This window comes from Carcharodon carcharias, chromosome 8 (assembly GCF_017639515.1).
Source record: "Carcharodon carcharias isolate sCarCar2 chromosome 8, sCarCar2.pri, whole genome shotgun sequence".
Classification (NCBI taxonomy): Eukaryota; Metazoa; Chordata; class Chondrichthyes; order Lamniformes; family Lamnidae; genus Carcharodon; species Carcharodon carcharias.
Genome location: NC_054474.1, coordinates 16,850,297 through 16,877,265, shown reverse-complemented (window position 1 = coordinate 16,877,265; position 26,969 = coordinate 16,850,297). Strand labels below are relative to the sequence as shown.

The 26,969-nt window shown below is 44.9% G+C and overlaps 1 protein-coding gene across 1 annotated transcript in view; it reads right to left on the bottom strand.

The window, feature by feature from the left end:
• Positions 1 to 26,969, bottom strand: part of cyfip2 (cytoplasmic FMR1 interacting protein 2) — a 109,306-nt gene that overhangs the window by 39,026 nt on the left and 43,311 nt on the right. Inside the window, exons 6-17 of the mRNA XM_041193966.1 lie at positions 25,502 to 25,683; positions 24,478 to 24,574; positions 23,961 to 24,089; positions 21,557 to 21,661; positions 18,578 to 18,669; positions 13,580 to 13,697; positions 11,891 to 12,010; positions 10,841 to 10,966; positions 8,730 to 8,896; positions 7,873 to 8,020; positions 3,739 to 3,892; positions 682 to 838 (exon numbers count right to left, since the gene is read on the bottom strand). Of these exons, the coding sequence (XP_041049900.1) occupies positions 682 to 838; positions 3,739 to 3,892; positions 7,873 to 8,020; positions 8,730 to 8,896; positions 10,841 to 10,966; positions 11,891 to 12,010; positions 13,580 to 13,697; positions 18,578 to 18,669; positions 21,557 to 21,661; positions 23,961 to 24,089; positions 24,478 to 24,574; positions 25,502 to 25,683 (1,595 nt within the window). The remainder of the gene's footprint in view (positions 1 to 681; positions 839 to 3,738; positions 3,893 to 7,872; positions 8,021 to 8,729; positions 8,897 to 10,840; positions 10,967 to 11,890; positions 12,011 to 13,579; positions 13,698 to 18,577; positions 18,670 to 21,556; positions 21,662 to 23,960; positions 24,090 to 24,477; positions 24,575 to 25,501; positions 25,684 to 26,969) is intronic.

The following is a 26,969-nucleotide window of genomic DNA, read 5'->3' as shown; positions in this document are numbered from 1 at the left end:
CAGTTCAAGAAGGCAGCTCACCACCACCTTTTCAAGGGCAACTGGGGATGGGCAATAAATGCTGACCTAGCCAGCGACACCCACATCCTGTGAAAAAATATATTTTAAAAATGAGGAACACCACTTATGGATGTTCTGAATCAGATGCTAAATTAGTGCCAGATTTCAAAGACCCAAAATCAGATAAAGATTTAGAGAGAATCCTGCACCCCTCTCCTCTCTCCAGCTCTTAAACTACTGCGGCATTAACCGACCAAACCTAACCAACATTGTCCAATATTGTAATCATTGGCTCACTCAACCCTTCATCAGTGAAGTATTGCAGAAGACACTGCAAATGTATTTTGAATTCTGTTTGTGTGCAGGGAATATTTTATTTAAAGCACTGCTAAATTGTTTTATATCTGAAAAACAGGCATAGTTCATAGTTTGAATGTGCCCTTAAATTATGGGGTGCTCAAAACTGGTCAGCTAAGGGTTCTTGGTGAGATCAGAGGCCGCATCAGTGTTCTCCATTCAGTGTTTTGAGTGTCTGTATTAATGATTTCATTAGAAACTCTGAGGAGAGACATTGTTTAAAGTCACCATGTTACAAAAAACAAAAAAGCAAGGAAGAAGCGTTTGCCCCACAGCGGTTGACAAGAGAAGCCAAAAGGGCAGAAGGTAGGACGCAAACATTACTCCATCATGGACGGTTCTTTGGTCTCCAGAATGTGGTCAGTCAGGATCCACGGCATTGACATCTCAATGGGAAACTGGATCCTTCGGCCCATGGTTAGTTCCAGGAAGAACTCTCTGAACCAGAGCTGGGAAAGATCACAACACTGCTGGAGCGATTCTGAAACAATGAAGAACGCATAACAAATTAGATGAATCAGCACACATAGTAACTGTGTTTACTGACCTGGATTTAACATCATTGAGAGGAACAGGACAGAATGAGAAAAGAGCCTCCTGCTCACCAATCTCTCTCCTCCCACAACCCGTGTACACTCTATAATAAGCAAAAACAGAAAATGCTGGAAAAACTCAGCACGTCTTAACAGCATCTGTGGAGAGAAAGACAGAGTCAACGTTTCGAGTCCGTATGTCTCTTCTTCATGTACACTCTACCCTGTCATGGACTCTATCCACCCATTTCATCTCTTCTCACAGCCCAGGTACACTCTAGTCTGTCATCTCCCCCAGTGCTTAAAAATATGTCCCACAAATTTAGCAGTGGGCCCAAAACCCATGCAGGTTGGATGCAGCTGCAGCCTGTCCCACTGGTAAAATGTGTTTCACACCTGAAAAATGGACACAGTGTCAACCAATTTCATAATGTCCTGGGTTTACATTTTATGAGGCACTGTACAGTAACCTACGCTCAGCCTGACTGAATCAGACACACTGCAATTTGTAAGATATAGCTGGTAGTTTTAATCAGATATCTCGAGGCTCAAAAGACAACCTTGGACTTCCAGAATTTTCCATTGTGAAAATCATTCCGCTTGTTTTTTTTTTTCTCCCTCTCTCCCTTTTTTTGCAGATGCTACATAAATCATGACCCAAGCAGGATTCTTTATAAAATAAATTCAGTTTTGACCAGCACAATGTTTTGTAGGCTGGATGATTACTTGATTACCATGGTAACTATCTCATTTCTAAGTGGCAAATGCAATGTCATTACTGACATAATGTTGGATTTCTTATTTAATAGGTTATTCAATGCAGCCTTCAGTTCCAGTCAAATTAAAGAAAATATGTTTAGAAATTCATCTTCCTTACCTTTGGCAATTAAATTCCTATTTAATTCCACAACAAATGAAATGCTATATTTCACAAGAAGATCATATACTGTGGAAATTAAACATTGTGAATCTTCTTAATTGGCTCATGAATAAGAATTCAATATTCAGGACTTGTTATGTGGGAGTGGCAGGAGGCTATTCAGCCCCTTGAGCCTGCTCCACTGTTCTATCTGATCATGTCTGATCTGTACCTCAACTCCAATTACCCACCTTCGCCCCATACCCCTAGATTCCCTCAGCCAACAATAATCTATTGATTTCAGTGTTGAATATTTCAATTGAGCCCCAGCAGCCACAAGCTTTTGGGGAGAGACAGTTCCAGATTTCCACGATGGTTTGTGTGAAGACGTGCTTCCTACTATCATCGCTGAATGGCTGAGCACTAATTTTAAGATTGCGTCCCCTTGTTCTGGACTCCCTACACCATAGGAGATAGTTTCTCACCATCAACCCTATGGAATCCACTAATTATCTTCAACACTTCAAATAGATCACCCTTCAATCTTCTAATAAATCAATAATGAAGGGGATAGGTTGTGTCCGTGGGTTAGGGAGTACCACATCTATAGGTTGCCTAAACTAGATGCCAAGAGAATCTTCTGTTCCCAGAGGATATTTAAGCTATGGAACAGGCTCCCATCTCATGTAGTAAATGTTGACTCCAAGTTCCCCTCCAAGCCACTCACCATCCTGACTGTCACTGGATCAAAATCCTGGAACTCCCTCCCTAACAGCACTGTGAGTGTACCTACACTGCAGGGATTGCAGCGGTTCAAGAAGGCAGCTCACCACCACCTTCTCATGGGGCAATTAGGAATGGGCAATAAAAGCTGGCCCAGCCAGCGATGCCCAGGTCCGATAAATGAATAAAAAATAAAACTACAAACCTTCAAAATGGAACTGGACTAGTTCATGGCTGGGAGGGTGATGTTGTTAAGATCTGGAACACACACTGTGAAAAAGCAGTGGAATCAGATTCTATAGGAATTTCTAAAAGGCAATTAAACATATACTTGAGGAGGACAAATTTACAGGGTTATGGGGAATGGGACTAAATTGGGCAGCTCTTTCAAAGGGCCAGCACAGTCATAATGGGCCAAACAGCCTCCCTCTACATTGTCAGATCCTACAAGTGTGTAAAATAGATGGAATAATAAGCGACATAACTTGCACACTCTAGTTTTGATTACTCATAAGTTTCAGTGAAGAATCTTCCTGATACATTTTTCTCCCTGAACCAATCATGGGTTTTTAAATCTATTTCTTTTTTTCCCCTCCCAGGAAATTGGGAGTATTAGAAGCTATGATGCTTCGGACTTGGCTGTTGTGTGGGACAGACTGAATGGACAGACCAGCTGGTCTTCCACTATCCTTCAACACATGCTCCTGGTATCTTGGTCAACTGTTCCCCTTTAACACTGCAGCCTGATTATCTGGATCAAATCTCAAATCCTGCTAAATTTCACCCCTCATGTTTCAGCTTGAATCTCTCCCACCCTCCACTCAATCACAGACTTTCCCACTTGGTTCTGAGCTTTTTCCTCTTCCACCTCCCTCCTCCCATATTTTCTCTAGCTCCGTATTAACTTAAAGTCTGTTCATCGCTCCCGGTTCTGATGTAAGGTCATCGACCTGAAGCGTCAACTCTGTTTCTCTCTCCACCCAGGCTGCCTGATCTGCTGAGCATTTCCAGCATTTTCTATTTTTATTTCAAAGATTTCCAGATTCTGCAGTATTCTGCTTCAGCTTGACTCAATCATTCATCTGATCTCTATTATTCTTATTGTGGAGAACTGCAAGTTGCCTTTTCCCCTACAGAGTGGCATTCACTACACGTTAACTTACTGCATGTATGCAACACTTTGAGGTTCTGGAGTCATAATAAGCCACCTATAACTGCAATCTTTGACACACTGAGACTTGTTAAGATTGGAGAAGACACACTTACCACTGAAATTTAAGAGGTGGGTGTGGAAGAAAGACTGTTTATGAAAGTCCTCAATCGCAATCACAATGGGGCCATCGAGGCTGCTGCGTAGCGTCTTCTTAGAACCACTCTTGTCAGCAATGAGTGACTCCAGCATGGTCCTCACCATGTACAGCTAGAAATGGAGAGACCAGTCAATTCGTGACCAGAGAGAGGCAGCAAACCATTAAAAGCGGAAACTCACTCGACCTCAACTCAGTTTTTATTCATTCACAGGACGTGGATGTCCCTGGCAAAGCCAACATTTATTGCCCTCCTTAATTGCCCTTGTGAAGTTGGTGGTAAGCCATCTTCTTGCATCCTAGGCCATTTCAGAGTCAACCACATTGCTGTGGGTCTGGAATCCTATATAGACCCAGACAAAGTAAAAACAGCAGATTTCATTCCATATAGGACATTAAAGAACCGTTTCAAGGTCACCATTAGGAATACTAACTTTTCTATTCCAGGTTCACTTAATTAACAGGAATTAAATTCCACAGTGGTGGGATTTGAACTCACGTCTCTTGGTCATTAGACCAGGTCTCTGGATTACTAGTCCAGTGACATGACCACTATACTACCACACACAATGCCAATTACCACCCGATCCTAAACATTCACACTGTTGTTTTATGAGAGCAAGAGTCAGGAACCAGGAACCAGACAGGATTTTTGTGAGATCAGCACTCCATAATAGTATAGCAAGCTCCCACAGGAGCCCAAGTGCAAAAAATAGGTTGTGGGCCACCTTCCTAAATTCCCAAAATCCTGTTGTGGGAAATAGGGAAACAAGGACACACACACATGACATGGAGGTGTATGTTCCAGAGGGGACACACATACACCCGGCACAGAGGTGCATGTCCCCTACACCCATCTCGGAGGAGTGTTTCCCAGAGGGGACACACATGCACCCGACATGGTGGTGTGTGTCCCAGAGAGGACACACAAACTGGCGGGAAGCTGTGGGTCCCAGGAACACACCTGACATGGAGATGTGGGTCCCAGAGAGGACACATTCACACCTGGTCCAGTTCTAGGCAGGGCCCATGATTGGTTTGTAAGAAATTAAAAGTTCTCTTCTATTGCCCATGAGTAGCTTGTTGCCCCAACCACTCATACTGCACGGGCAAATGCAGTGGGTCTAACTTCCATTCTGTCCATCCGGGTAGGTTTACATTTAGTTTGCAAGATCTGCAATTAGGGAAGTGAGTGGCACTGGTTCCCATAGAGTGAATACAGTGCCTTCTAATATTTACATCTGGATGGAATCGAAAGCTTTAGTGTTGCTACAGCACCTCTCAGTTTTCAGGGTGTCCCAAAGCGCTTTACAGCCAATGAAGTACTTTTGAAGTGTAGACACCATTTTAATGTCGGGAAATACAACAGGCAATTTGTGTGCAGCGAGGTCCCACAAAGGACAGTATGATAATGACAGTCTTCTCTAGTGATGTTGATTGAATATTGGTCCTTGACACAAGGGAGAGCTCCGCTGTTCTTTTTCATATATCTTTTACATCTATCTAGAAGGCAGATGCGGCCTTAGTTTAATATCTCACCTAATAGATATGGGGTTCTCAATCCGGGGCTGGAGGAGAGAGAGGGAGGTGGGGGGTGGTGGGGACGGTGGTTGGCGGGGGTTCCGAGAATGTTCCATGGTGTCCCTCATAACAAAGAATTAAAGGATTACACAAAATAAAGCTAGTGTTTATTTTCTTCTCCGCCGATGCTGCCAGACCTGCTGAGTTTTTCTAGGTAATTCTGTTTCGGTTTTGGATTTCCAGCATCCGCAGTTTTTTGTTTTTATCTCTATTTAATTTCAGTGATTGGACCTGGAACAGTGCTGCCACTTAGTGGCTCTCCCAGGATTTACAGAAATAAAGAAGTCACGTTGAGCATAGTTTCTGTCTAAGAGTCCCCAAGTGGTTCTCACCCTGAACTACACAGGGGTAGAGAACCTCATCTCACGCAAATCCCTTTCAGTTGCCGATCTACTGGTGAATAAGGAGAAGCAGATTAAACTGTCACTTAGGTCATCCAGGTTTATCGGTGTCACACTTAGTACCTACTGCCTCCATTAAAAAATGTCCACAACAGAACATCGGGAATGACAGGGAAAGAGTGAGGAAAACCTTCCATGCAACTGTTCCATCTCCTGAATATAAAGAAAAGTAGAACAAGAGCTCCCAACTCCAGTGGCCCCTTAGAATCAATATTCAATGTAATGCGATACTTAGCACAACTCTGTATGGAACATGCTGAGGGACAGTGAAGCAAGAATTCAAACACCTCCAATCCTTCAAGGAACCGTGACAATTAGTTCAGTAATTATTCAGACAATTATTTCAGTAAATCAGTGTCAAGAAACAAACGCAAAAGGTCCGGATATGGACACTGACTCTATTCCTGTCAAACAAACTCTGTCCAGTATGTTGGGACTATTTATCAACAACAGAATACTCCATGGTTCAGCCTCCAGGTTATGCCTCCAGCCGCTGTTCTTCCAAGTTCCCTTCAGCCACAGGATGGGGCAGCTGCATTCAGTGAAGTGGGTGAGTTACACAGAGTCATGCCAAAGTGGTAGCCAACTTGATGTCTACTTCACTTTAGGAAAGATGTGAAGGCATTGGAGAGGGTGCAGAAAAAAATTCATGAGAATGGTTCCGGGGATAAGGAACTTCAGTTACGTAGATAGATTGGAGAAGTTGGGACTGTTTTCTTCAGAGAAGAGAAGGTTGAGAGGATTCAAAATCACGAGGTGTTGGACAAAGTAGATAGGGAGAAACTGTTTCCATTGGCAGAAGAATTGAGAACCAGAGGGGCTCAGATTTAAGGTAATTGGCAAAAGAAGCAATATAGACATGAGGGAAAACTTTTTCAAAGCCTCTAGTTGTAAAGATCCGGAATGCACTGCCTGACAGTCTGGTGGAGGCAGGTTCAATCAAGGCATTCAAGAGGGAATTGGATTATATCAGCATATGAATTGGGAATGAGAGTAGGCCATTCAGCCCCTCGAGCCTGCTCAGCCGTTTGATAAGATCATGACTGATCTGATTGTGTCCTCAACTCCACTTTCCTGTCTATCCCCTACACCCTTTGGCTCTTGAAAAGGAAGAATTATGGGGGGGGGGGGGGAAGGTGGAAGAATGGTGTTAGGTTAACTGCTCATTTGGAGAGCTGGCACAGACAAGACAGGCTGAATGGCCTCCTTCTGTGCCTTAATCATTCTGTGATATGTTCTTGATGTTTGTGCCATTAACCAGGCTCACTCACCACCAGTGACAACATGGGAAATACGTGGTCCTATGTCAGGGAGTTCAGCAGTGGTATCCTCACATTGGCATCGATTCAATCCCAGCCACCCCGGCTACTTGGTCACTATTTGATTTTATCCAGAGTCTTGAAGCAAGTTCCCATTTTTATCTGAAAACTATCTTGGCCGTGGATCTGATAATTGGAGCACAGAGGTCCTTCTGCTGCATATCTAAAAGTTGTGATCCCTACGTCTCAAACAGAATCGTTGCTCAGTACCAGCAAAAAGTTCCACATAAGTAAAACAAAAATAATAATAATAAATATATGTTTAATTGTATGATAAATTCTTAGACCAAAAAAAAACCTGTGCTGTGTTCTAGAGGGTCTGTGGAACACAGGACCATGTTCCTCTTATCCCCCAGCCACTCACCAACTTCTCTCTTCTCACTCTAACTCAGCAACAAAATGGTTCTCAGAACCCCTTGAATAGACATCTCCGCACTCCCTCAGTGCTGGCCCTCCAACAGTGCAGCACTCTCTCAGTTACTGCTGCTCTTACAGTGCGGCGCGCTCTCTGTACAATACTGCCCCTCCAACAGTACAGTGCTCCCTCAGTACTGCTGCTCCAACAGTGCAGCACTGCTTCAGTGGTGACCCTCCTACAGTGCAGCTTTCCCTCAGTCCGGCCCCTTTCACAGTGCAGCCCTACCTCAGTACTGCACTGAGAGTGTCAGGCTGAGCTTTATGCTCAAATCCCTGACTCGATCACATGCTCTTTGGACCCCAAGGTGAGAATGTATTATCCACAGAGGCACAGCAGGTAAGGTGGTCAAATAGTGATAGAGAAACAAAACGCACCTGCGTACTGGAAGGTCCAACTGAGCGACGAGGCACTTTAATGTCAAAACCACCTTTGGGATCCTTGTCCCCCTTCAGACAGGGATCGTTGGGAGGTTCCCTCCCACTTTCCCAGTCGCAGATAGTCTTCCTGATTGCCTGAAGGACACTGAAAGCGGGAGGGGGTGAGTGGAGGGAGGGAAAGCAGAGGTATCAGCTACGGCAAACACTGAGTGCCTAAAACACAGTCCGTCCCCCAGTTTGGACATCACACACCTTGATTGAGCACCACATTGAGAAAAAGATATAAAAGTTGGTTTATTTCAGGTTATTTGACACTTTCCCAGTCTGCCTCTGATTCAATGTTGCTTATAAATCAATGAAAAAAATTCAGGATGAAAAAACACATCATTGGCAAAATCTGGGGCTCTAAAACTCTTGAAGACACTGCAGTTATAAACAGAACACATCTCTAGTCTCTTACTTCCTTTCGCCTCCTACTCTCTCTCTATCCTACCGCCATGTTCCTCTTCTCCCCTCTGTCCACAACTTTCTCTCTTCTCACTCTAACCTTCCTTTCCAGCTTTCCTCTGCTTCCTTTTCCAACCCTCTCCTGATACAAGGCTCTCCTTATTCTTCCCCCTCCTCTGTCCCTCACCCTAAACTCCTCCCTTCACTCCATTCCACCCTCCCTTCTCCACCCTTCCTTCATTCTCTTCATGCGCTCTCCCATCCTCCTCTCCCTCCCTTGCCCCCTTTCCCCCCTCGTACACTGTGCCCACTCCTCGTGCCACCTTCCTCACCCGCTCTCCCTCTCCTGCCCAATCCCCTTTCCATTCCACCCCTGTCTGACCCTCCTCCCTCCTGGCCCCTCGTACCTGATCAGGACGTTTTTCTTCTTCCGGGTAGCCTGCCGGAGAGGCTCTCTCAGGGTGACCTGGGCAAAGTCCTGCAGGGCTGCATAGATGGTGTTGCGAATTGCCTGGTTGAAGACACTCTCCATTCTGCCCATCAGCACCTGCAGCCCTTTAATCATTGCGATAACCTGCGGGGAGAAAGCAGAGCGACAGCCTGATCAGCGTCCTGTGCTGCCTCTGCTCCCCACTCAACGCTCTCCCACTGCTTGAGTGAGTGAGGAGCCATCAGAGAGAGAGTGAGCCACCAGAGTGCGAGAATTCAGGTTAAAACATTCTTTGCCTCACAGAAAACCTTATTTCACTGGTCAGCAAACAACAAAAAGTACAACTACAGTTTGTGCAGCAACAAAAACAGAAAATACCGGAAAGACTCGGCAGGTCTGCCTGCATCTGTGGAGAGACAAACAGAATTAATGTTGCTAGTCCAATATGACTCTTCTTCAGAACGTCTGAAATGTTAACTTTGTGGGGGGGAGGGATGGGGGGTGGGGGGTTGGGTGCTGGGGTGGGTGGGGAGGGGGGGGGGAAGATTTCCAGCCCCAGCACCGATGGGCATCGTTGCAAGGCAGGACTGGAAAATTTGGAGCATTAGCCCGGACCTCTGGATTGCCAGTCCAGTGACATTACCACTACGGCACCATTTCCGCACAAGACTGAGGTCAATAGATTTCTGGACATTAAGTGCAACAAAAGACATGGGGGTGGAAAAGTGGACGGCCAAAGGCCATGTGGTCTACTCCTGCTCTTATGCAACAAGTTCAAGGGGCTGAATGGGTTAGAGTTAGGGTTAGGGTCTTCCTGTTTCAATGCTACACAAAATTTGTGCTGAATGCTGACTCCATGACAGCTATTTATCAGCATTCTGCCAACAGTACTGTAGCTTGGAAAAGTTTTGGCAGCTTAAACATGACAGGGGGTTACAAGCACCTTCGGGTTTCGGGCGTGTCCCCTCCCCAGGCTGATCAGGTGAAAATCTTCTCCGTCTGTTGGCTGTGAGTTGAGTTAGATAAGGCACATTGCACAAAATAAACCCAAATTATAATTAATTTTTAAAAAAATGGTTCTCCAGATGTGTGGCTCAGACTGGATAAGAATGGTGGGCTAGCTTCCCTTAAGGACAACAGTAAATCAGCCGAGATTTTACAACAATCCGAAGCTTCATCTTCATTTTCAGTGGATTCACCCCTCAGATTACCAAATTTGGCAAATTAATTTTGCAACTTGAAAGATAGAAACAGCTTGCATTTATATAGTGCCTTTCATGACTGCAGGATGTCCCAAAGCACTTTACACCTAATGAATTACTTTTGCAGTGTAGACAATGCAGCACTACATCAATACTGCCCCTCTGACAGTAAAGCACTCCCTCAATACTAACGCCCGACAATGCAGCATTCCCTCAGTCCTGACCCTCTGAAAATGCAGCGGTCCCTCAGTATTGACCCTCTGACAGTGCAGCGGTCCCTCAGTACTGACCCTCTGACAGTGCAGCGGTCCCTCAGTACTGACCCTCTGACAGTGCAGCGGTCCCTCAGTACTGACCCTCTGACAGTGCAGTGGTCCCTCAGTATTGACCTTCTGACAATGCAACACTACATCAATACTGCCCCTCCGACAGTAAAGCACTCCCTCAGTATTAACACTCCAATAGTGCAGCGCTTCCTCAGTACTGGCCTTTCAACAGAGCAGTACTCCCTCAGTACTGTCCCTCTGCCAGTGCAGCACTCCCTCAGTCCTGCCCCTCCGACAGTGCAGTGCTCCCTCAGTCCTGCCCCTCCGACACGGCAGCCCTCCCCTCAGTACTGACCCTCTGACAGTGTAGTGCTCCCTCAGCATTATCCCTCCAACAGTGCAGCGCTCCCTCAGTACTGCCCCTCCAACAATGCAGCACTCCCTCAGTGCTGCATTGAGAAAATCAGCCCGGATTATGTGTTCAAGTCTCTGTAATGGGGTTTGAAACCCCAAACTCCTGACTGCTACCCAATAAGCCACAACTAAGATAAAATCTGGGAAAATAGCATCCTGTTGCATGTCTGGAAATACCCAGGCATCTGTCAATCACTTTGAGTTACCTCAACTAGCGCAAATTTCTCCTCACTAGTGTAGTTATAGCGGGTTGCCCGTTCATACTCTTCTGCTGTGCCCGGGCAATCCTTGTTACAGAATTTATCCGTAGGATGAACCAACTTCCAGGAATACTAATCAAAAAGAAAAATACATGTTAGAAACAAGCATCAAATGTAGACATTCAACTGATTTTTAAAATGTATTTAATTCTTTGCACATGGCATCGTGGGCAAGGCCAGCTTTTAGTGCTCATCCCTAGATGCCCTGAAGGTGGCGGGCTTCTCGAAACGCTGGTAGCGGGTTTGCCACAAGCTAGGTCATCTACAAGATGTATTGTACCCGCTCACTAAGGCTCCTTCCACAGCACCTTCCAAACCATGATCTCTAACACCTAGAGGACAAGAGCAGCAGATGTAATGGGAACACTCCCTTCTCCAAGCCACAAACCTTCCTGACTTGGAGTTATATTGGTCAATCCTTCATCACCAAAGTCTTGGAGCTCCCTAGCTAATAGCATCTTCACCACACGGCCTGCAATGGCTGAAGAAGGTTGCTCACCAGCATCATTTCAAGGGAAACTAGGGATGGAGAATAAATACTGGCCTCACCAGCGATGCCCACATCCAAGAATGAGAAGATAGATGGGATTGGGGGATATGGGGAGAAGGTGGGGGTAAGGGAAATGGGGAGAAGTGGGTAGGTGGGTTGAGGGTGGGTAGATGGGGGTGAGGGATACTGGGAGAAGTGGATAGGTGGGGGTGAGGGTAAGTAGGGTATGATGGATATAGGGAGAGGGTGGGTAGTTGGGGTTGAGAGATATGGGAGAAGTGGATAGGCGGGGGTGAGGGATATGGGGAGGAGGAGGGTAGATGGGGGTGGGGGTGAGGGCTAACGGGAGAAACTAGTTCTTATTGAAAAATACAATTTGAAAATGCAGCATTTTTATGAATGACATCAAATATAGGTCATCTGTGCAATGGGCCTGAAAATCTGTTACACTGACCACTTTAGCAGACCAGTTGAAGTGAACAGACATTTTATTGTTGAACTCTCACCACTTCCATGACGTGAGTGCTCCACTTGGACAAGAGCTGTAGCCCTCGCAGTGCCAGGTCAAACAACTCTCGGTATTCTTCATCCGACTTCTGGCTGTCCAGTCCCGATCCCGTAACAACCTGCCCAGTTAGATAATCAGGTCAGTAAAGGGCAGGAGGCCAGGCTGAGAGAGACATTCCCTGGTGCGCGGTGGGGGGGGAGTACACAGAGGAGGAGGCCCCAGCCTAGCCTGTCGTGCCCCTGTGTTGAGCATCCAGCACTCCCAGTACTCCCTCATCAGCTCAGGCTGAAGAATGATGATTTGGGTGATGTCCTAGGTGGACGTCCAAATCTCATCAGTCTTTGATTCCTTGAGGAAGGAAAACCTTCATAAAACACTGGTTAGACCTCAGCTGGAATACTGGAACCAATTCTGGGCACCACATTTTCGGAAAGATGGCAAGATTTACCAGAATGGGCCCCAGGGATGAGGGATATATGTCATGTGGAGAGACTGGGATTGTTCTCCTTTAGAAAGAGAAGATTAGTGGTGGTTAAACATGTTGAAAGCATGAAGGGCTTTGATAAAACTAAAAATAAGCAGGAACCGTTTCCAGTGGCAGTGGAAGGTTGGTAACCAGATGACATGAGTTGAAGATAATTGGCAGGTCAAAAGAACCAAAGGTAACAAGAGGAAACGTTTATTACTCAGTAGGTTGTTGTGATCTGGCATCCACTGTGTGAAATAGAGCTAGAAGCAGATTCTATGGCATCATTCAAAACAGAATTGGTTAAACATTTAACTAATTAAGATTGGTCAAATGTTTGAATTTAGTTGAGGGGAGATGGTGTAATGATAAAGTCACTAGTCTAGTAATCCAGAGATCCAGGCTGCGCTCTGTTCAAATCCTGTCATGGCAGCTGGTGGATTAAATCCAATTGATAATCTGAAATTGAAAACTAGTCTCAGTAATGGTGAGCATGAAACTATCATTGAGTGTTGTAAAAACCCATCTGGTTCACTAATGTCCCTTAGAGAAGGAAAACTGCCATACTTACCTGTTTTTTTAATGCATTCATGGGATATCGCTGGCTAGGCCAGCACTTATTGTCCTTCCCTAATTGCCCTTGTTCAGAGGGCATTTATGAGTTAACATGTAGGCCAGACCAGGTAAGGACACCAGGCTTCTTTCCCTAAAGGGCATTAGTGAATTAGATGGGTTTTTACGACAACAACAATGGCTTCATGGTCATCATTAGCATTTTAATTCCAGATTTTTATTGAATTCAAATTCCACCATCAGTCATGGGAATCGAACCTGGGTCCCCAGAGCATTACCCTGGATCTCTGGAATACTAGTCCAGTGGTAATACCATATGTTACTCGCCACCCTATATGTGACTCCAGAGTCAATGTGGTTGACTCTTAACCTCCCTCTGCAATGGCTTAACAAAACACTCAATTCAGTGGAAATTAGGCTTGGGCAACAAATGCTGGTGACTATGCTCTGTGGTGTCCTTACTAGTGACATTTACATCCCAAGACTGAGTTAAAAAAAAAACTTGAAGAGAAAACATTCCATTGAGTCATAATGGCACAGAATGAGGCCATTCAGTCCATGCTGGAAGTTTGTGGATTACGGGGAGGAATGCATTCTGTTAGATCCTATGATGTTAAGCAGGCTGCGTTGGCTCCATTGGGCACCCACCTCACTGTTGCTGTACCGCGCGAGCTCAGAGATGAAGCGAATGTGATCATCTCGGATCTGCACCATCTGTTCACAGATGTTGTACTGCGGGCTGCTGCTGCTCTGAGTGCAGGTCCACCTGTGTAAAGAGACCGAGCATTAAAAACACAGTGTGCCTTGACTGGGAGAGGCACCGGCCTCAGATTAGATCCAGACTGAGCCAGTCAGCACCGAGAACGGATTTTAATCCGGCTCGGATGGACTATTAAAATCGCAGCGGAGAAAGTAGAGTTCACTGCGCCAAGTTCCGACTGTACCCCACCCCTGCTGGCACTTCCCCATTTTAAATGCCAGGTTCAGGGCAGGAGATACCAGGTTACATTTTCCTATGGCTCCTTGTGTTGCAGGAGGAGTGGGAGTGTCCCCCTCCTAATCGAACAAGAGAAGCCTGGGGTCTCCTGGCTTCTCAGGGGTCTACCTTCTCCCCAGCGCCCCACTTTCCCCTGCTACCATTTCGCACCCTCCTCCCTGACACCATATCCTTCCAACCAGGTGAGATGCCTGTTCAGAGCAGGTTACCGTAGTTACCTAAGTAATAATTGATCTCGTGTAAGAGTCGACCCTGACTTTTGGCCCCAAAATCCTTCATGTTTCACGGACCTTGCACTAGTTTTGGGAGCGGGGTTGGCGGGAACAGTTCAGTCTTTTTCACAATTGCTCTTTTCGCCTTCAAACCGCCAGAAATAGAGGAAAAGTCATATTGGACTCGAAATGTGTTTCTCTGTCCACAGATGCTGCCAGACCTGCTAGGTTTTTCTGATTTTCTGTTTATATTTCAAATCCCTAGCATCCACAGTATTTTGTTTTTATTTGTCAGAAATAGAGTCCCTGAATTCAGGACCAAGGCCAGCAGCCGCTGAGACAGTGCAGTTGGCAGTTCCCAAGAACTGGCATAGATTACAACCCCTCAATAGTGTTACTTGTGTAAAAGTCAACCCCCTACTTTTTGTCCAAATATCTGGTCTCAAAAACTCAACTTTCACATGGGTATATATAGTAAATCTACTCAATTCCAGGAGCTGGAATTCCAGACTTTGCTCCCTCCCCATTAGTTCTGTTGACTCCACCTTGAGCGTTAACTTCAATTCCTGCACCTAGCTACGACAGAGAGGGTCGAGTCTCCACTTGTTTTCGCCCAGTTATATCAGTGCAATGCAGACAGAAATGACTAAATCAGCGCAAACAATTGGGGGAATTTTAAACACGAAACCCGAGAAACCACTGACACTCATGTTTCCTGCAATCCTTTACAATGTTTCCAAATTCAATCTCCCTGAACCTTGACCTGCCTGCAAAACTGGCCCCCTCCACAGGTCAACATTCCACATTCTTCATTTCCTTCGCTAGGCAGGTACCAATGAGGTGCACTTTGAAAGCTTTCTCATGTCAAAAAAATATTTGATTTATTAAGAAACCATCAAGTGGACGCCAATACAACGACAACTTATATTTATATCGTGCCTTCAACATAACGAAACATCCCGAAGTGCTTCAATAGGAGCATCACAAAACAAAGTATGACACCGAGCCACATAAGAAAAAATTAGGTTGGGTGATCAAACAAATAGGTTTGAAGGAGTGAGGTAGAGACACAGAGAGGTGTAGGGAGAGAAATCCAGAGCTTAGACCCAGGAAACTGAAGGCATGGCCACCAATGCTGGAGCAATTAAAATTTAGGATGTGCTAGAGGACAGAATTAAAACAGCGCAGATATTTTAAAGGGTTGTGGGGCTGGAGGAGATTACAGAGATTGGGAGGGGGCAAGACCTCGGAGGGATTTGAAAACAAAGATGAGAGTTTTAAAATCAAGATGTTGCTTGACCAGAAGCCAATGTAGGTCAGGGAGCACAGCAATGATAGGGGAATAGGACTTGCTGCGAGTTACAATATGGACAGCTGGGTTTTGGATAGGCTCAAGTTTATAGAGTATTGAATGTGGGAGATCAGCCAGGAATGCAATGGAATAGTCAAGTCTAGAGGTAACAAAGGCATGGATGAGGGTTTCAGAAGCAAATGAGCTGAGATATTAAGAGGTTCAGTTTAGTTTCTCAAGCCATTTTCAGTTTAAATAGGTTCCTCTTGGTGGAGGTCTGGACAATCAGTAAAAATGCTTGTTTTGATGATCAGCCAACTTTCAGCCATATTAGTAAAACCATGCTGGGTTAAAGATCTTAATTATATCAAGGAATACTTTTAAATAGAAAATAAAGGATTCTTGTCCTATATCGCTATCTGAGTGTACTCGTTCCCATAAAATTTTACGATTGCGATCATCCAAATGATTTTTTAGCAGAAACTCAAGTCCTAACTTAACCAGCATAATGGCGAACTTGGGCACAATTTCCCAATTCTGTCCAAAGGGGAATTCCGGCTCAGAAACCATGCCCAAAATAATTAACTTGTTGTTTACAAAAAGTGCTGATGGAACTGATGAGGGTTTCCAGGGTTTTCCTTCCTTTTTATCTTAACTGCTGCAGACAATTGGCCAGGAACACACCAAGCAGTGAGGCAGCAAGAACTCAGGAATCCTGGCATGTCATATTGCCAGCCGAACACTTAGTAGATTGATCCCAAGCTCCACCCTCCATAATGGAAACCTTGCTTTTTAAGAGGGTTACACCACTAGTAAAACAGCGAGATAAGAGTTTCACGTAACGCAGATCATGATTGGCAGGGTGACCAACTCTTAGGAAATAAAGTGAGGAAAACTTCGACCGTGGGACCAGGGTGGGGGTGGGGGGGTAGGGCTGGTGTGCACGCTGGTAAGAATTGGGGCAGGGGACAGTCAACATAAGGGACATTCCCTTAAAATACAGGACAGTTGGTCACTCTTGATTGGATACATAATAAAAAAAGGTGAATTCAGAATCTTCAGATGTCAAGATATTTGTCGTGAAGAAATATTTGACTGTGTTCCTCTAATCAAAGATCATTGTTGAATTTAATTAGATTTCGGAATATTGAACTTGGTAACAAATATCGCTTAATCAACAATGTGTATAACAGATTAAATAAGCGAGTAGATTCCACATTAGGGGAAAGGCGTACATGAGCTGTGGAAGGAGATTGAATAGATGGAGTGTGATCAGTAGTGTGAGGGCTTTAGTTTTGTCCTGTGCTTTCTGATGATGGGGAATTTTTGAATATTTCTGCTGAGAGTTTTTGTTGTGGCAATGCTTCACCAAATGACGTGCTCGATCTGTTCAAACAATCATTGTTAAGAAGGTGCTTTTTTTTTTTGCAAAGTAAAACTCTGCAGCATCCATTCAACCAAGGTTGGAACCTGGCATTAGTGAGCGAGCAGGAGAGACTGTGGTGTGAGGGTGGAGTGGAGAGACTGAGCTACACAGCGCCATCTTGCCCACAGGGTACAGCAGAGAGAGCTCATGGAGAGAGAGATGCCAACATATCAGGGATGTGATACTTCTCACATGGCCTGATCAACTGGTAAAAACACGGATTGTAATTGGGGGGAAGAATTAGTGAGACCAGGGCACTGGGAATCGATTAAAAAACAGCTAGATGGTGTAATGAGGAAAGAACAGTGTCAGAAGGAGAAGCAGCATTTATATAGCGCCCTTCACAATCTCAGGGTGTACCCTAACACTCTACAACCAATGAAGTACTTTTTGAAGCAGTTATTATTTTAATGTAGGAAACAAAGCAGCCAATTTGCACACAGCAAACTCCCAAAAGCAGCAATGAGAGAAATAACCAGATAATCTGTTTTTTTTTGTACTATTTGTTGAGGGGTAATTATTGACCCAGGAGAACAGGATGGACTCCACTCCTCTTCTTGCTGTGTGACCTTTTTTGTTGAACTGAGAAAGTTTACCATCTCATTCCTGTAAGGCAGGAACTCCAATTCTAATAAGACAGCACTCCCTCAGTATGGCCCCTCTGACAGCACAGTGTTCCATCAGTATTGCCCTCCTACAGTTCAATACTCCCTCAGTGCTGCTGCTCCGACAGTGCAGTGCTCCCTCAGTACCACGCCTCCAACAGTGAAGCACTCCCTCAATGTTGCCCCTCTGACAGTGCAGTGCTGTCTCAGTACAGGCCCTTCATCAATGCAGTGCTCCCTCATTACTGCCCCTCCAACAGTGCAGCGCTCCCTCAGTTCTGCCCCTCCAACAGTGCAGCATCCCTCAATACTGCCCCTCCAACAGTGCAGTACTCCCTCCGTAATGCCCTTCCACCAGTGGAGCACCAACTCAATACTGCCCTTCTGACAGGACAGCACTCCCTCAGTACTGCCTATCAGTGCAGCATTCTCTCAGTATTGTCCCTCCAACAGTGCAGCATTCCCTTGGTGCAACCCTTCTGAAAGTGCAGCACTCCCTCAGTACTGCCTATCAGTGCAGCATTCTCTCAGTATTGTCCCTCCAACAATGCAGCATTCCCTTGGTGCAACCCTTCTGAAAGTGCAGCACTCCCTCAGTACCATTCCTCCAACAACGCAGCGCTCCCTGAGTACTATGCCCCCAACAGCGCTGCACTCTCTCAGTAACACACCTCCAACAGTGCAGAGTTCCCTCAGCAATGTCCCTCCAACAATTCAGCACCTCCTCAGCACTGGGATGAAAGAGGCTGAAGTGCCTTCTTCAGTTGAACCCACCTTGTACTGAGCAGAGAGGAAGATCCAAGAAAGGTTCCATCTGACCCTGCCGATTCTCATAGGTTCACAACAACCCACCTGCTCATCTCAAAGAGAACCGCGTTCCGACATCTCTCAGTCAGGACAGAGAAGGGAGGCAGTTACGTCTTGGATGCGGCTGAGCTCCAAGCAACTTCCCACCCGGGAAATACTGGGTTGGGTAAGAAGTTCTTGGAGCTCATGCTCGGCTTTCCTCAGTCCTGCCTTCCTCCTCTCAGTGTCCTCCTGCCAACCGGTTACCAAGGATACCCTTCACCTCCAGGCTTGCGACTGGCCCAGGTTACATTACGGCTCGCACTCACTTGGATTTGTTCTCCTCATAGTGAGCACTGGTCTTAATGTATCTGGCCAATTCTATCTGCATGTCTCCAAACAATGGCACCACCTGCAGCTGCTGCAAGAGAACAGAGAGAAGATGTTGATAGCAATTAAAACCCAACTCCTCACACAGAATTCACAGTCCAAAACACAAGGCAATCTACAGGACACTCTGGTACAAGCAAGCCAGCAGCAACAGCAGACACCATTCAAGCTGTGAATTGAATTGCAATTGAGTTTACAGAACAAAACAGGCCATTCAGGCCAACATGTGCTGATGTCAGTGCTCCAAACGAGACTCATCCCGCTTTGCTTCATCTCACCCAGTTAGCCCATCCTTCTGTTCCTTTCTCCCTCATGTGTCTATCCGTCTTCATCTTAATGCTATTCACCTCAACTCCTCCCTGTGGTAGCGAGTTCCACATGCTCACCACTCTCTGGTTAAAGACATTTCTCCTGAATTCCTGATCGGAATTAATTGGGACTTTCTTATATTGATCGTCCCTAGTTCTGGAACCTCCTCCACCAACAAGTGAAAACATTTTCTCCACATCTACCCTTTCATAATCTTAAAGAACTATCAAGTCACCCCTCAGCCTTCTCTTTTCTAGAGAAAAGAGCCCCAACCTGTTCAATCTTTCTTGATTGATGCATCTTCTCATTTCCCCATACACGTTAATATTTTTTTCATTTTCTCCCATGCCCTTTATGCTAATTTTAAATATTAAGTAGCAGAGGGCATTTTGCAAGCTTCAGTTCCCTGCTTCGCAGGGTGCTGAGTATTAGCAGCAACCTCCTTGACAATAATCTAACCAAGTTGACATATCTGATCAAGTTAAGGGCGCCTCCTCCAGAACCACCCCAGTTGTGGTTTAGTCATGACACTGAAAGTGCTAGGATGTTCTAGGTTGTGGAGTGTGGATTGCGGTGTGGACGAGCGCACTGCACAACTTAAATGAATTACCTAGTGCATCAGGAAATCTCAGCTCAATATTTTAACATTGGTTGTGAGCCATTTTCGAATGATCTCATTCTAGCATAAAGACGCCCAGTGAGGTTTTGCTTGGTAACTGATAACCCTGCAACATTAAGATGTAAGAATTGGAGAGTGAGCCCTATTACCATAAAACTAGAGGGCTACTCAACATTGAGACTGGCATTTCTCGGTAGGGGGGTGGGGGGACCGGTGTTCCACAAGGGGGCTCTTTTGGAGTCATTTGTATTTCTCTTGGAATTCAGTCTGCTAGTAGTGTCTATAGCTTTGCTGGGGTGCCTGGTTACTGAAGAGGAGGAGCGCGATGGGAACGCTGATCCACTGCAGACTAATCATCTTAAACTCAGCAAATGAGGAGGCTATCGCTTGGCTTCGGGGATTTGCATTGCTAATTAAATAAATAAATGGGGTTGGAGGTAGTAAACATCCTATTCAAGAAAGGAGGGAGAAAGGAATTGGGAACTATAGGCCAGTTAGCATGACCAGTTAGCATGACGTCAGTAGTAGGAAAATGTATTATCAAGGATGTGCTAACATGGTACTTAGAAAATCATATCATGATTATGCAGATTTACGAAAGGGAAATAGCATTTGACAAATCTATTAAGTCTTTTTTAGGTTTGTAACTAATAGGGTAGATAAGGGGGAACTAGTGAATTTGGATTTTCAAAAAGCATTCAATAAGCAGGTTATTACACAAAATTAAGGTTCATGGGATTGCGGGTAATATAGATTGCAGATTAGTTAACGGACAGAAAAAAAAATGAGTAGGAATAAATAGTTTATTTTCAGGTTGTCAGGCTGTAGCTTGTGGAGTCGTGTAAGGATCAGTGCTTGGGCTTCATCGATTTACAATCTGTAACAATAACTTAAATGAAGGGACCGAGTGTGACTTATCCAAGTTAGGTTGTGAAATAAGCTCTGAGCAGGAAGCAAAGGAGTTACAAAGGGATAGGGAGAGGTTAAGTGAATGGGTAAGAAGATGGTAGGTGGAATATCATAAGGAGAGGGGTGAAGTTATTCACTTTGATAGGGAAAATAGAACATTTTTTAAATGGTGAAAGACTGGACAATGTTGGTATTCAGAGGGACTTGAGTGTCATTCTATGCAAATTATAGAAAGTTAACATGCAGGTGCAGTGAGCAGTCAGGAAAGCAAATAATATGTTAGACCTTATTACAAAAGGATTGGATTATAAAAACAAAAACGTCTAATACAATTCTATAGGGCCTTGGTGAGACCATGCCTGGAGTACTATGTACAGTTTTGGTCTCCTTATCTAAGGAAGGATATACTTTTCCCAGAGGGAGTGCAATGGGTATTTATTAAACTGATTCTTGATATGAGGGGATTGTCCTATTAGGAGAGATTGAGTAAACTAGGCCTTATTCACAAGAGTTTATAAGAATGTGAGGTTATCTCATTGAAACCTATGAAATTCTTAGAGGACTTGACGAGGTAGTTGCTGAGAGGATATTCCCCCTGGATGGAGAGTCTAGATCTTGGGGTCATGGCCTCAGGGTAAGAGGTCAGACATTCTAGGCCTGAGATGAGGAGATATTTCTTCACTCAATGAGGTTATGAATTGTTGGAATTCGCTACCCTAGAGGGCTGTGGATGCTCAATTGTTGAGTATATTCAGGATTGAGGTTGAAAGATATTTCAATTCTAAAGAAATCAAAGAATGGAGGGTTAGGGTGAAAAAGTGGAGTAGAGGTCAAAGGAGCTGACTGAAAGGGCTGAATGGCCTACTGCTACAATTTCTTGTGTTCTCTTACGTTCTAAGGAAATATATCTGAGAGGTGTAATTCTGATCTGGCAGGAGACCATTGAGCTTGATGCTGATAGAAAAGAAATGGAAAGGGCCTTAATTTTCCATGTTCAGTGAACACTCCCTGCCCTCACTGGGGCTGGGGCAGTGGATGGTGGGGAGAGGTGCAGCGGGGAGTCAGTGAAAGAGCTTCTTACCCGGAAAAACTTGTCGATCTTACTGAGGTTTATCCGTTTCTTGGTGTCCAGTTTGTAGATGTTACTTACATTCCCATCCATCAGATACAGCCCAAACCCCATCACCTGTTGATGGAGAATAAACAAGGTTAGGACAGGGATAAAAATACCAGCATATAAATGCTGTGGCTACAGAGCAGGTCAGAGACTGGAAATTCTGCAGTGAGTAACTCATCTCTTGACTTCCCAACCCCTGTCCACCAGCTACAAGGCACATGTCAGCAGGGTGATCGAATACTCTCCACTTGCCTGGATGAATGCAGCTTCAACAACATTTAAGAAGCTCGACACCATCCAGGACAAAGCAGCCCAATTGCTCAGCACCCCATCTCTTACCGTAAATATTCACTCGCACCACCAAAGGTACACATATTCCGAACAATCCTGAGTGCATTAATAGCTACACTAATAACCAATTTAAGATAATCAGTTGAGCTCATAACATGGCTCATTTATACCTGCTAAAAGTGATACACATTCATATGCAGGGACATGTTTGCTGCAAACAAAAGGAATATGTTCAAGCCTTGCACCTTTTAGAATTACCAGGGAGCTTGGGGAACCCTATAGTTCCCAATTGCTTTCTCCACGGCAATGCTTTGGCCAGAGTCGACTTGTCAACCAATCCTGTGGTATAAATTGTTGTGATCATTTGAAATTTGGCATTCTTGAGTTTGTCCTAATGAATGAACGAAAAGCTTTGGCGACGTGTCTCTCTTTTCAGCTATCTATATCCCTTTGCAGACTCTTTATATCCTCCTCACAACTTACTTTCCTACCTATCTCTGTATCACCAGTAAATCTGGCTACAATACACTCATTCCCATTATCCAAGTCATTAATTGAGGCCCCAGCACTGATTCCTGTGGCAATCCACTAATCACAGTTTGCCAAACTGAAAATTATCCATTTATCCCCACTCTCTGTTTCCTGTTCGTTAACCAATCCTCTATTCATGCTAATATATCACCCCAACACTATGAGCTCTTATCTTGTGCAGTAACCTTTTATGTGGCACTTTATCAAATGCCTTTTGGAAATCCAAATACACTACATCTACTGGTTCTCCTTTACCCACCCTGCTTGTTCTATTCTCAAAGAACACTATAAATTTCTCAGATACAATGTCCCTTTTACAAAAACATGTTGACTCTGCCTGATTGTATTATGATTTTCTAAATGACCTGCTGCAACCTTCTTAATAATGGATTCCAATGTTTTCCAAATGATAGGTGTTAGGCTTAGTGGCCTACAGTTTCCTGCTTTCTGTCTCCCTCCTTTCTTGAGTAATGGTGTTACACTTGTGAGTTTCCAGTCTGCGAGGACCTTACCAGAATCTAGGGAATTTTGGAAGATTACAGCAATAATGCATCCACTATCTCTGCAGCTACTTCTTTTAAGACCCTAGGATGCAGACCACCAGGTATGGGGAACTTGTCAGCCTCTAGTCCCATTAGTTTTCCCAGTACCTTTTCTCTAGTGAACATTTTAAGTTTCTCTTTCTTGGACTCGAACTCAAGTTCTGCCGAAGGGTCATGAGGACTCGAAACGTCAACTCTTTTCTTCTCCGCCGATGCTGCCAGACCTGCTGAGTTTTTCCAGGTAATTCTGTTTTTGTTTTTATTTTAAGTTTCTCCCTGCCTTTTGCCTCTAGATTTCCAACTATGTTTGGGATGCTTTTTTTGTCTTCTACTGTGAAGACTGATATAAAATACTTGTTCAAAGCCTCTGCCATTTCCTTGTTTCCCATTATTAATTCCCCAGTCTCACCCTCTAAGGGACCAATGCTCACTTTAGCTACAGTTTTCCTTTGTATATACTATAAAAGCTTCATATTTCTTGCTAGTTTTCTCTCATACTCCGATTTCTCCCTTTTCTTTTTAGTCATCCTTTGCTGGATTCTAAATTTTCCCAGTCTTCTGGCTTACCACTAAATTTGCAGCATGGTATGTCTTTTAATTCAAAAGAGCTCATAGATTCAGAGATTGGTACGACACAGAAAGCCAGTCAGCCATCAGACCTGTGCTGGCTCTTTGGTAGAGCTATTCAATTTGTCCCACACTCTCTCGTCCTTCCCCATAACCCAGCAATTTTCTCCCCTTGAGGTATTGATTCAATTTTCTAGAGCTCATAATCCAGGCCGACCCTTCAATTTCTCCTTATTTCTTGAGATTAATTCCTTGTCGGAGGCTCCTTTGTTGAAGAGGAACATAGGGTATGGATGGGTATCTGGCACAGGACAGACGGACAGTGATTATTTCACCCATTCTGTACATTCCTTACTCACAGTTTCTGGAGACACACCTACATCACATGTGTGTGAATTGTAAGAGTGTTCCACATGGCACTAAGCAACCTCCATTACCTTCAGCAGCATGTGTTTCTCGCTTGGGGTCAGGTACATTTTATTCTCGTAGTAATCGACGCAGATATTGACGATATCGGCTAGAAGCTCCTCGTATCCGGGGATCACCTCCAGCTGCTGGTGCAGGCACTGAAACATAGCATGCCTCGGTCAAGAACAGCTCAGCCCAGCCTCCAACCCCCAACCCCTGATCCCCCCTGGACCCTCCCTATCCAAGACCCTAACCCGCAGTTTTGCCCCCAACCGAGCCACCCACCCACAGTAAGTCTGAGATGAGCCCCAGGCATTGTATGAAGACAACAAGATGTTCAAACTGAACTCAGACAAATTGAACTGTCTCTGTTCTGTCCCCCGATACAGATCTTAATGATTTTGAACTTTATCTCCCACACTTCTTATCATATTCTTCCAATATGGATCATCCCGTTCAGAAGCTTTCATCCATTTCAGATACTTCCCCTTCTCCCTCCCCCTCTTCTCCTTCCCTTCCTCCCCTCCTTATCTTCCACACTTTTACCTGGGTTATTCTGTTGTGATTCGCCAGGAACATGGAGAGGTTCTGAGATTCCTGGATGGATTGGGGATCGGCCATCTTCCTTAAGAATTGAGCGGCCCTGGAATGGTTCAAGACTCAGTGTGTCAGTCATTCGCAATTTGGCCCCAGAGATCTGAACTGGGTTACTTCTTTGTAAGATGTTTTCCAAATTAGTTTATTTTAATGCATGTCTCCTATTTTATTCTTGCCCTCACTGGGGTCCCCCACCCCTCCAACTCCCACAAACACACTGAACCTACTGGGGTCCAGTTCCCTCACCTCATGAGCACACTGACCCTCACTGTGGCCCAGTTACACGCCCCCCTCCCCCTCCCCCAGAACACACTGACCCTCAGTGGGGTCCAGTTCACCCCTCTACTGAACACAATGACCCTCACTGAGGTCCAGTTCCCATTGCTCCCCACCCCACCTCCGGCCACCTCCTGAACACACTGATCCTCACTGAGGTCCATTTCCTACCTCCTTCCAAACACACTGACCCTCACTTGGGTCTTGTTCCTTCCCCCTCCCTGAACGCAATGTTGTTCAAAGACATGGTGAGAGCAGAACAGAAATAAAGGGCTGAATTATAAAAGGGGTCGGATTCCCCGCTTCCAACCCCCTAAAAACAACCCACCACCCTCGCAACTAAAAAGCCCTCGAGTTTAGATAATTAAGTGGAGATCCGAAGCACTTCTTCGCACAAAGTTGTGGAAATTTGGAACTCTCTCTCCTTCAAAATCCATTGAAGCCAGGGATCAATTAGCTTTCCCAACAGATTGGTGGATTTTTACTGGTAAAGGTCATCAAACAAAGGCAGGTAATTAGAATTTGGGACATGCGCATTACATCGAGCAAAAGGTTCAAGGGGCTGAATGGCCTCCTCCTGTTCCTGTGTAACAGGTTCAAGGGGCTGAATGGCCTCCTCCTGTTCCTGTGTAACAGGTTTGAGGGGCTGAATGGCCTCCTCCTGTTCCTGTGTTAATTGGCATCGAGCCGCACTGACCTCTTGTAGGCCGAGTGGTCATTCTTGACACTGCATTTCATGTTCTTCAGCTCATCCAGCACAGCAAACATATTGATGAACTTGCCGAGGGTGAGCAGGTAAGCCTCCGACACAAAGTCCTTGCGTCTCTCTGCATGACAAAGCCTTTTCACCTCGTTGCAGAAACGCTCAATCGCTTTGCGCTGTGTTCAAACAAAAAGAAATGAAACCTGCATTAAACCTTTGCCAAATACATCAAACAAAGCAGTTTATGTTCATGATAAAAGCAAATACTGTGGATGCTGGAAATCTGAAATAAAAACAGAAAATGCTGGAAAAACTCAGCAGGTCTGACTACATGTGTGGAGAGAGAAACAGAGTTAACGTTTCGAGTCCACGTGACTCTTCTTCAGAGCTAAAGAGAAGTAGAAATGTGATGGAATTGATACTGTTTAAGGCGGGTGGAGCAGGTAAAGCAGGATAGAAGGTCAGCAATAGGTGGGGGCTGAGACAGACTGGGTGACTGCTTTGTGGGACACCTTTGGTCTGTCTGCAAACCTCCCTGTCACTTGCCATTTCAACAGCCCACCCTGCTCTCATGCCCACATGTCCATCCTTGGCCTGCTACAATGTTCCTTAACATTGAGTTCAACAACTTCAGACCATGAACTCTCTCCTCCATCTTTACCCCTTTTTATAAATTTATTTTTATTTTTTATTTAATTATTTTTTATTTCTATTCATTTATTCATTGTTTTATCCCTTTTTTAATCCCTTTTTCTATCTTACACCCCCCACCTGCACCCCCAAAAGGGCCATCAGTCACTGGTTCTGTTGTTCTTTCACAAGAGCGCTCACCCTTGTTCTGCTATTCACACACCCTGCTTTCTTACCCTTATGCCACTATCAGCACCTTTTGTAGGGCTTGCCACTATTTTAACACTCTCTTTGTCTTGTGTCCATGACATCCTTAGCCCCCACCTATTGCTGACCTTCTATCCAGCTCCACCCGCTCCACCCTCCTTAAATAGCATAAATTCCATCACATTTCTACTTCTCTTTAGCTCTGAAGTTGTCATATGGACTCGTAATGTCAACTCTGTTTCTCTCACCACAGATGCTGTCAGACCGGCTGTGTTTTTCCAGTATTTTCTATTTTTAATTTATGTTCTTGATGCCTGAGTCAAACGGCAGCAGACCCCAGCTAAAACTGAGGGAATCAAGAGCAAGAAGGGAGATTATCAAAAGAGAAAACAAGTTGTGGATTGAGTGAGCAGGGAAGGAGCTTGACACATACTTATAACTGGGTCAAGAATCAAGCAAGGAGATGTTTATTTTCCTTCCTTTGTCAGCCTGACTCCCAGCAGAAAGTCATGGGTGTTGCCCCCACTCACAGAGATTTGAGCTCATAATCCAGACTGACGCTCCCAGTACAGTACTGAGGGAGTACGGCACGGGCAGTACTTTTGCACGGTCAGAGGGGTCAGTA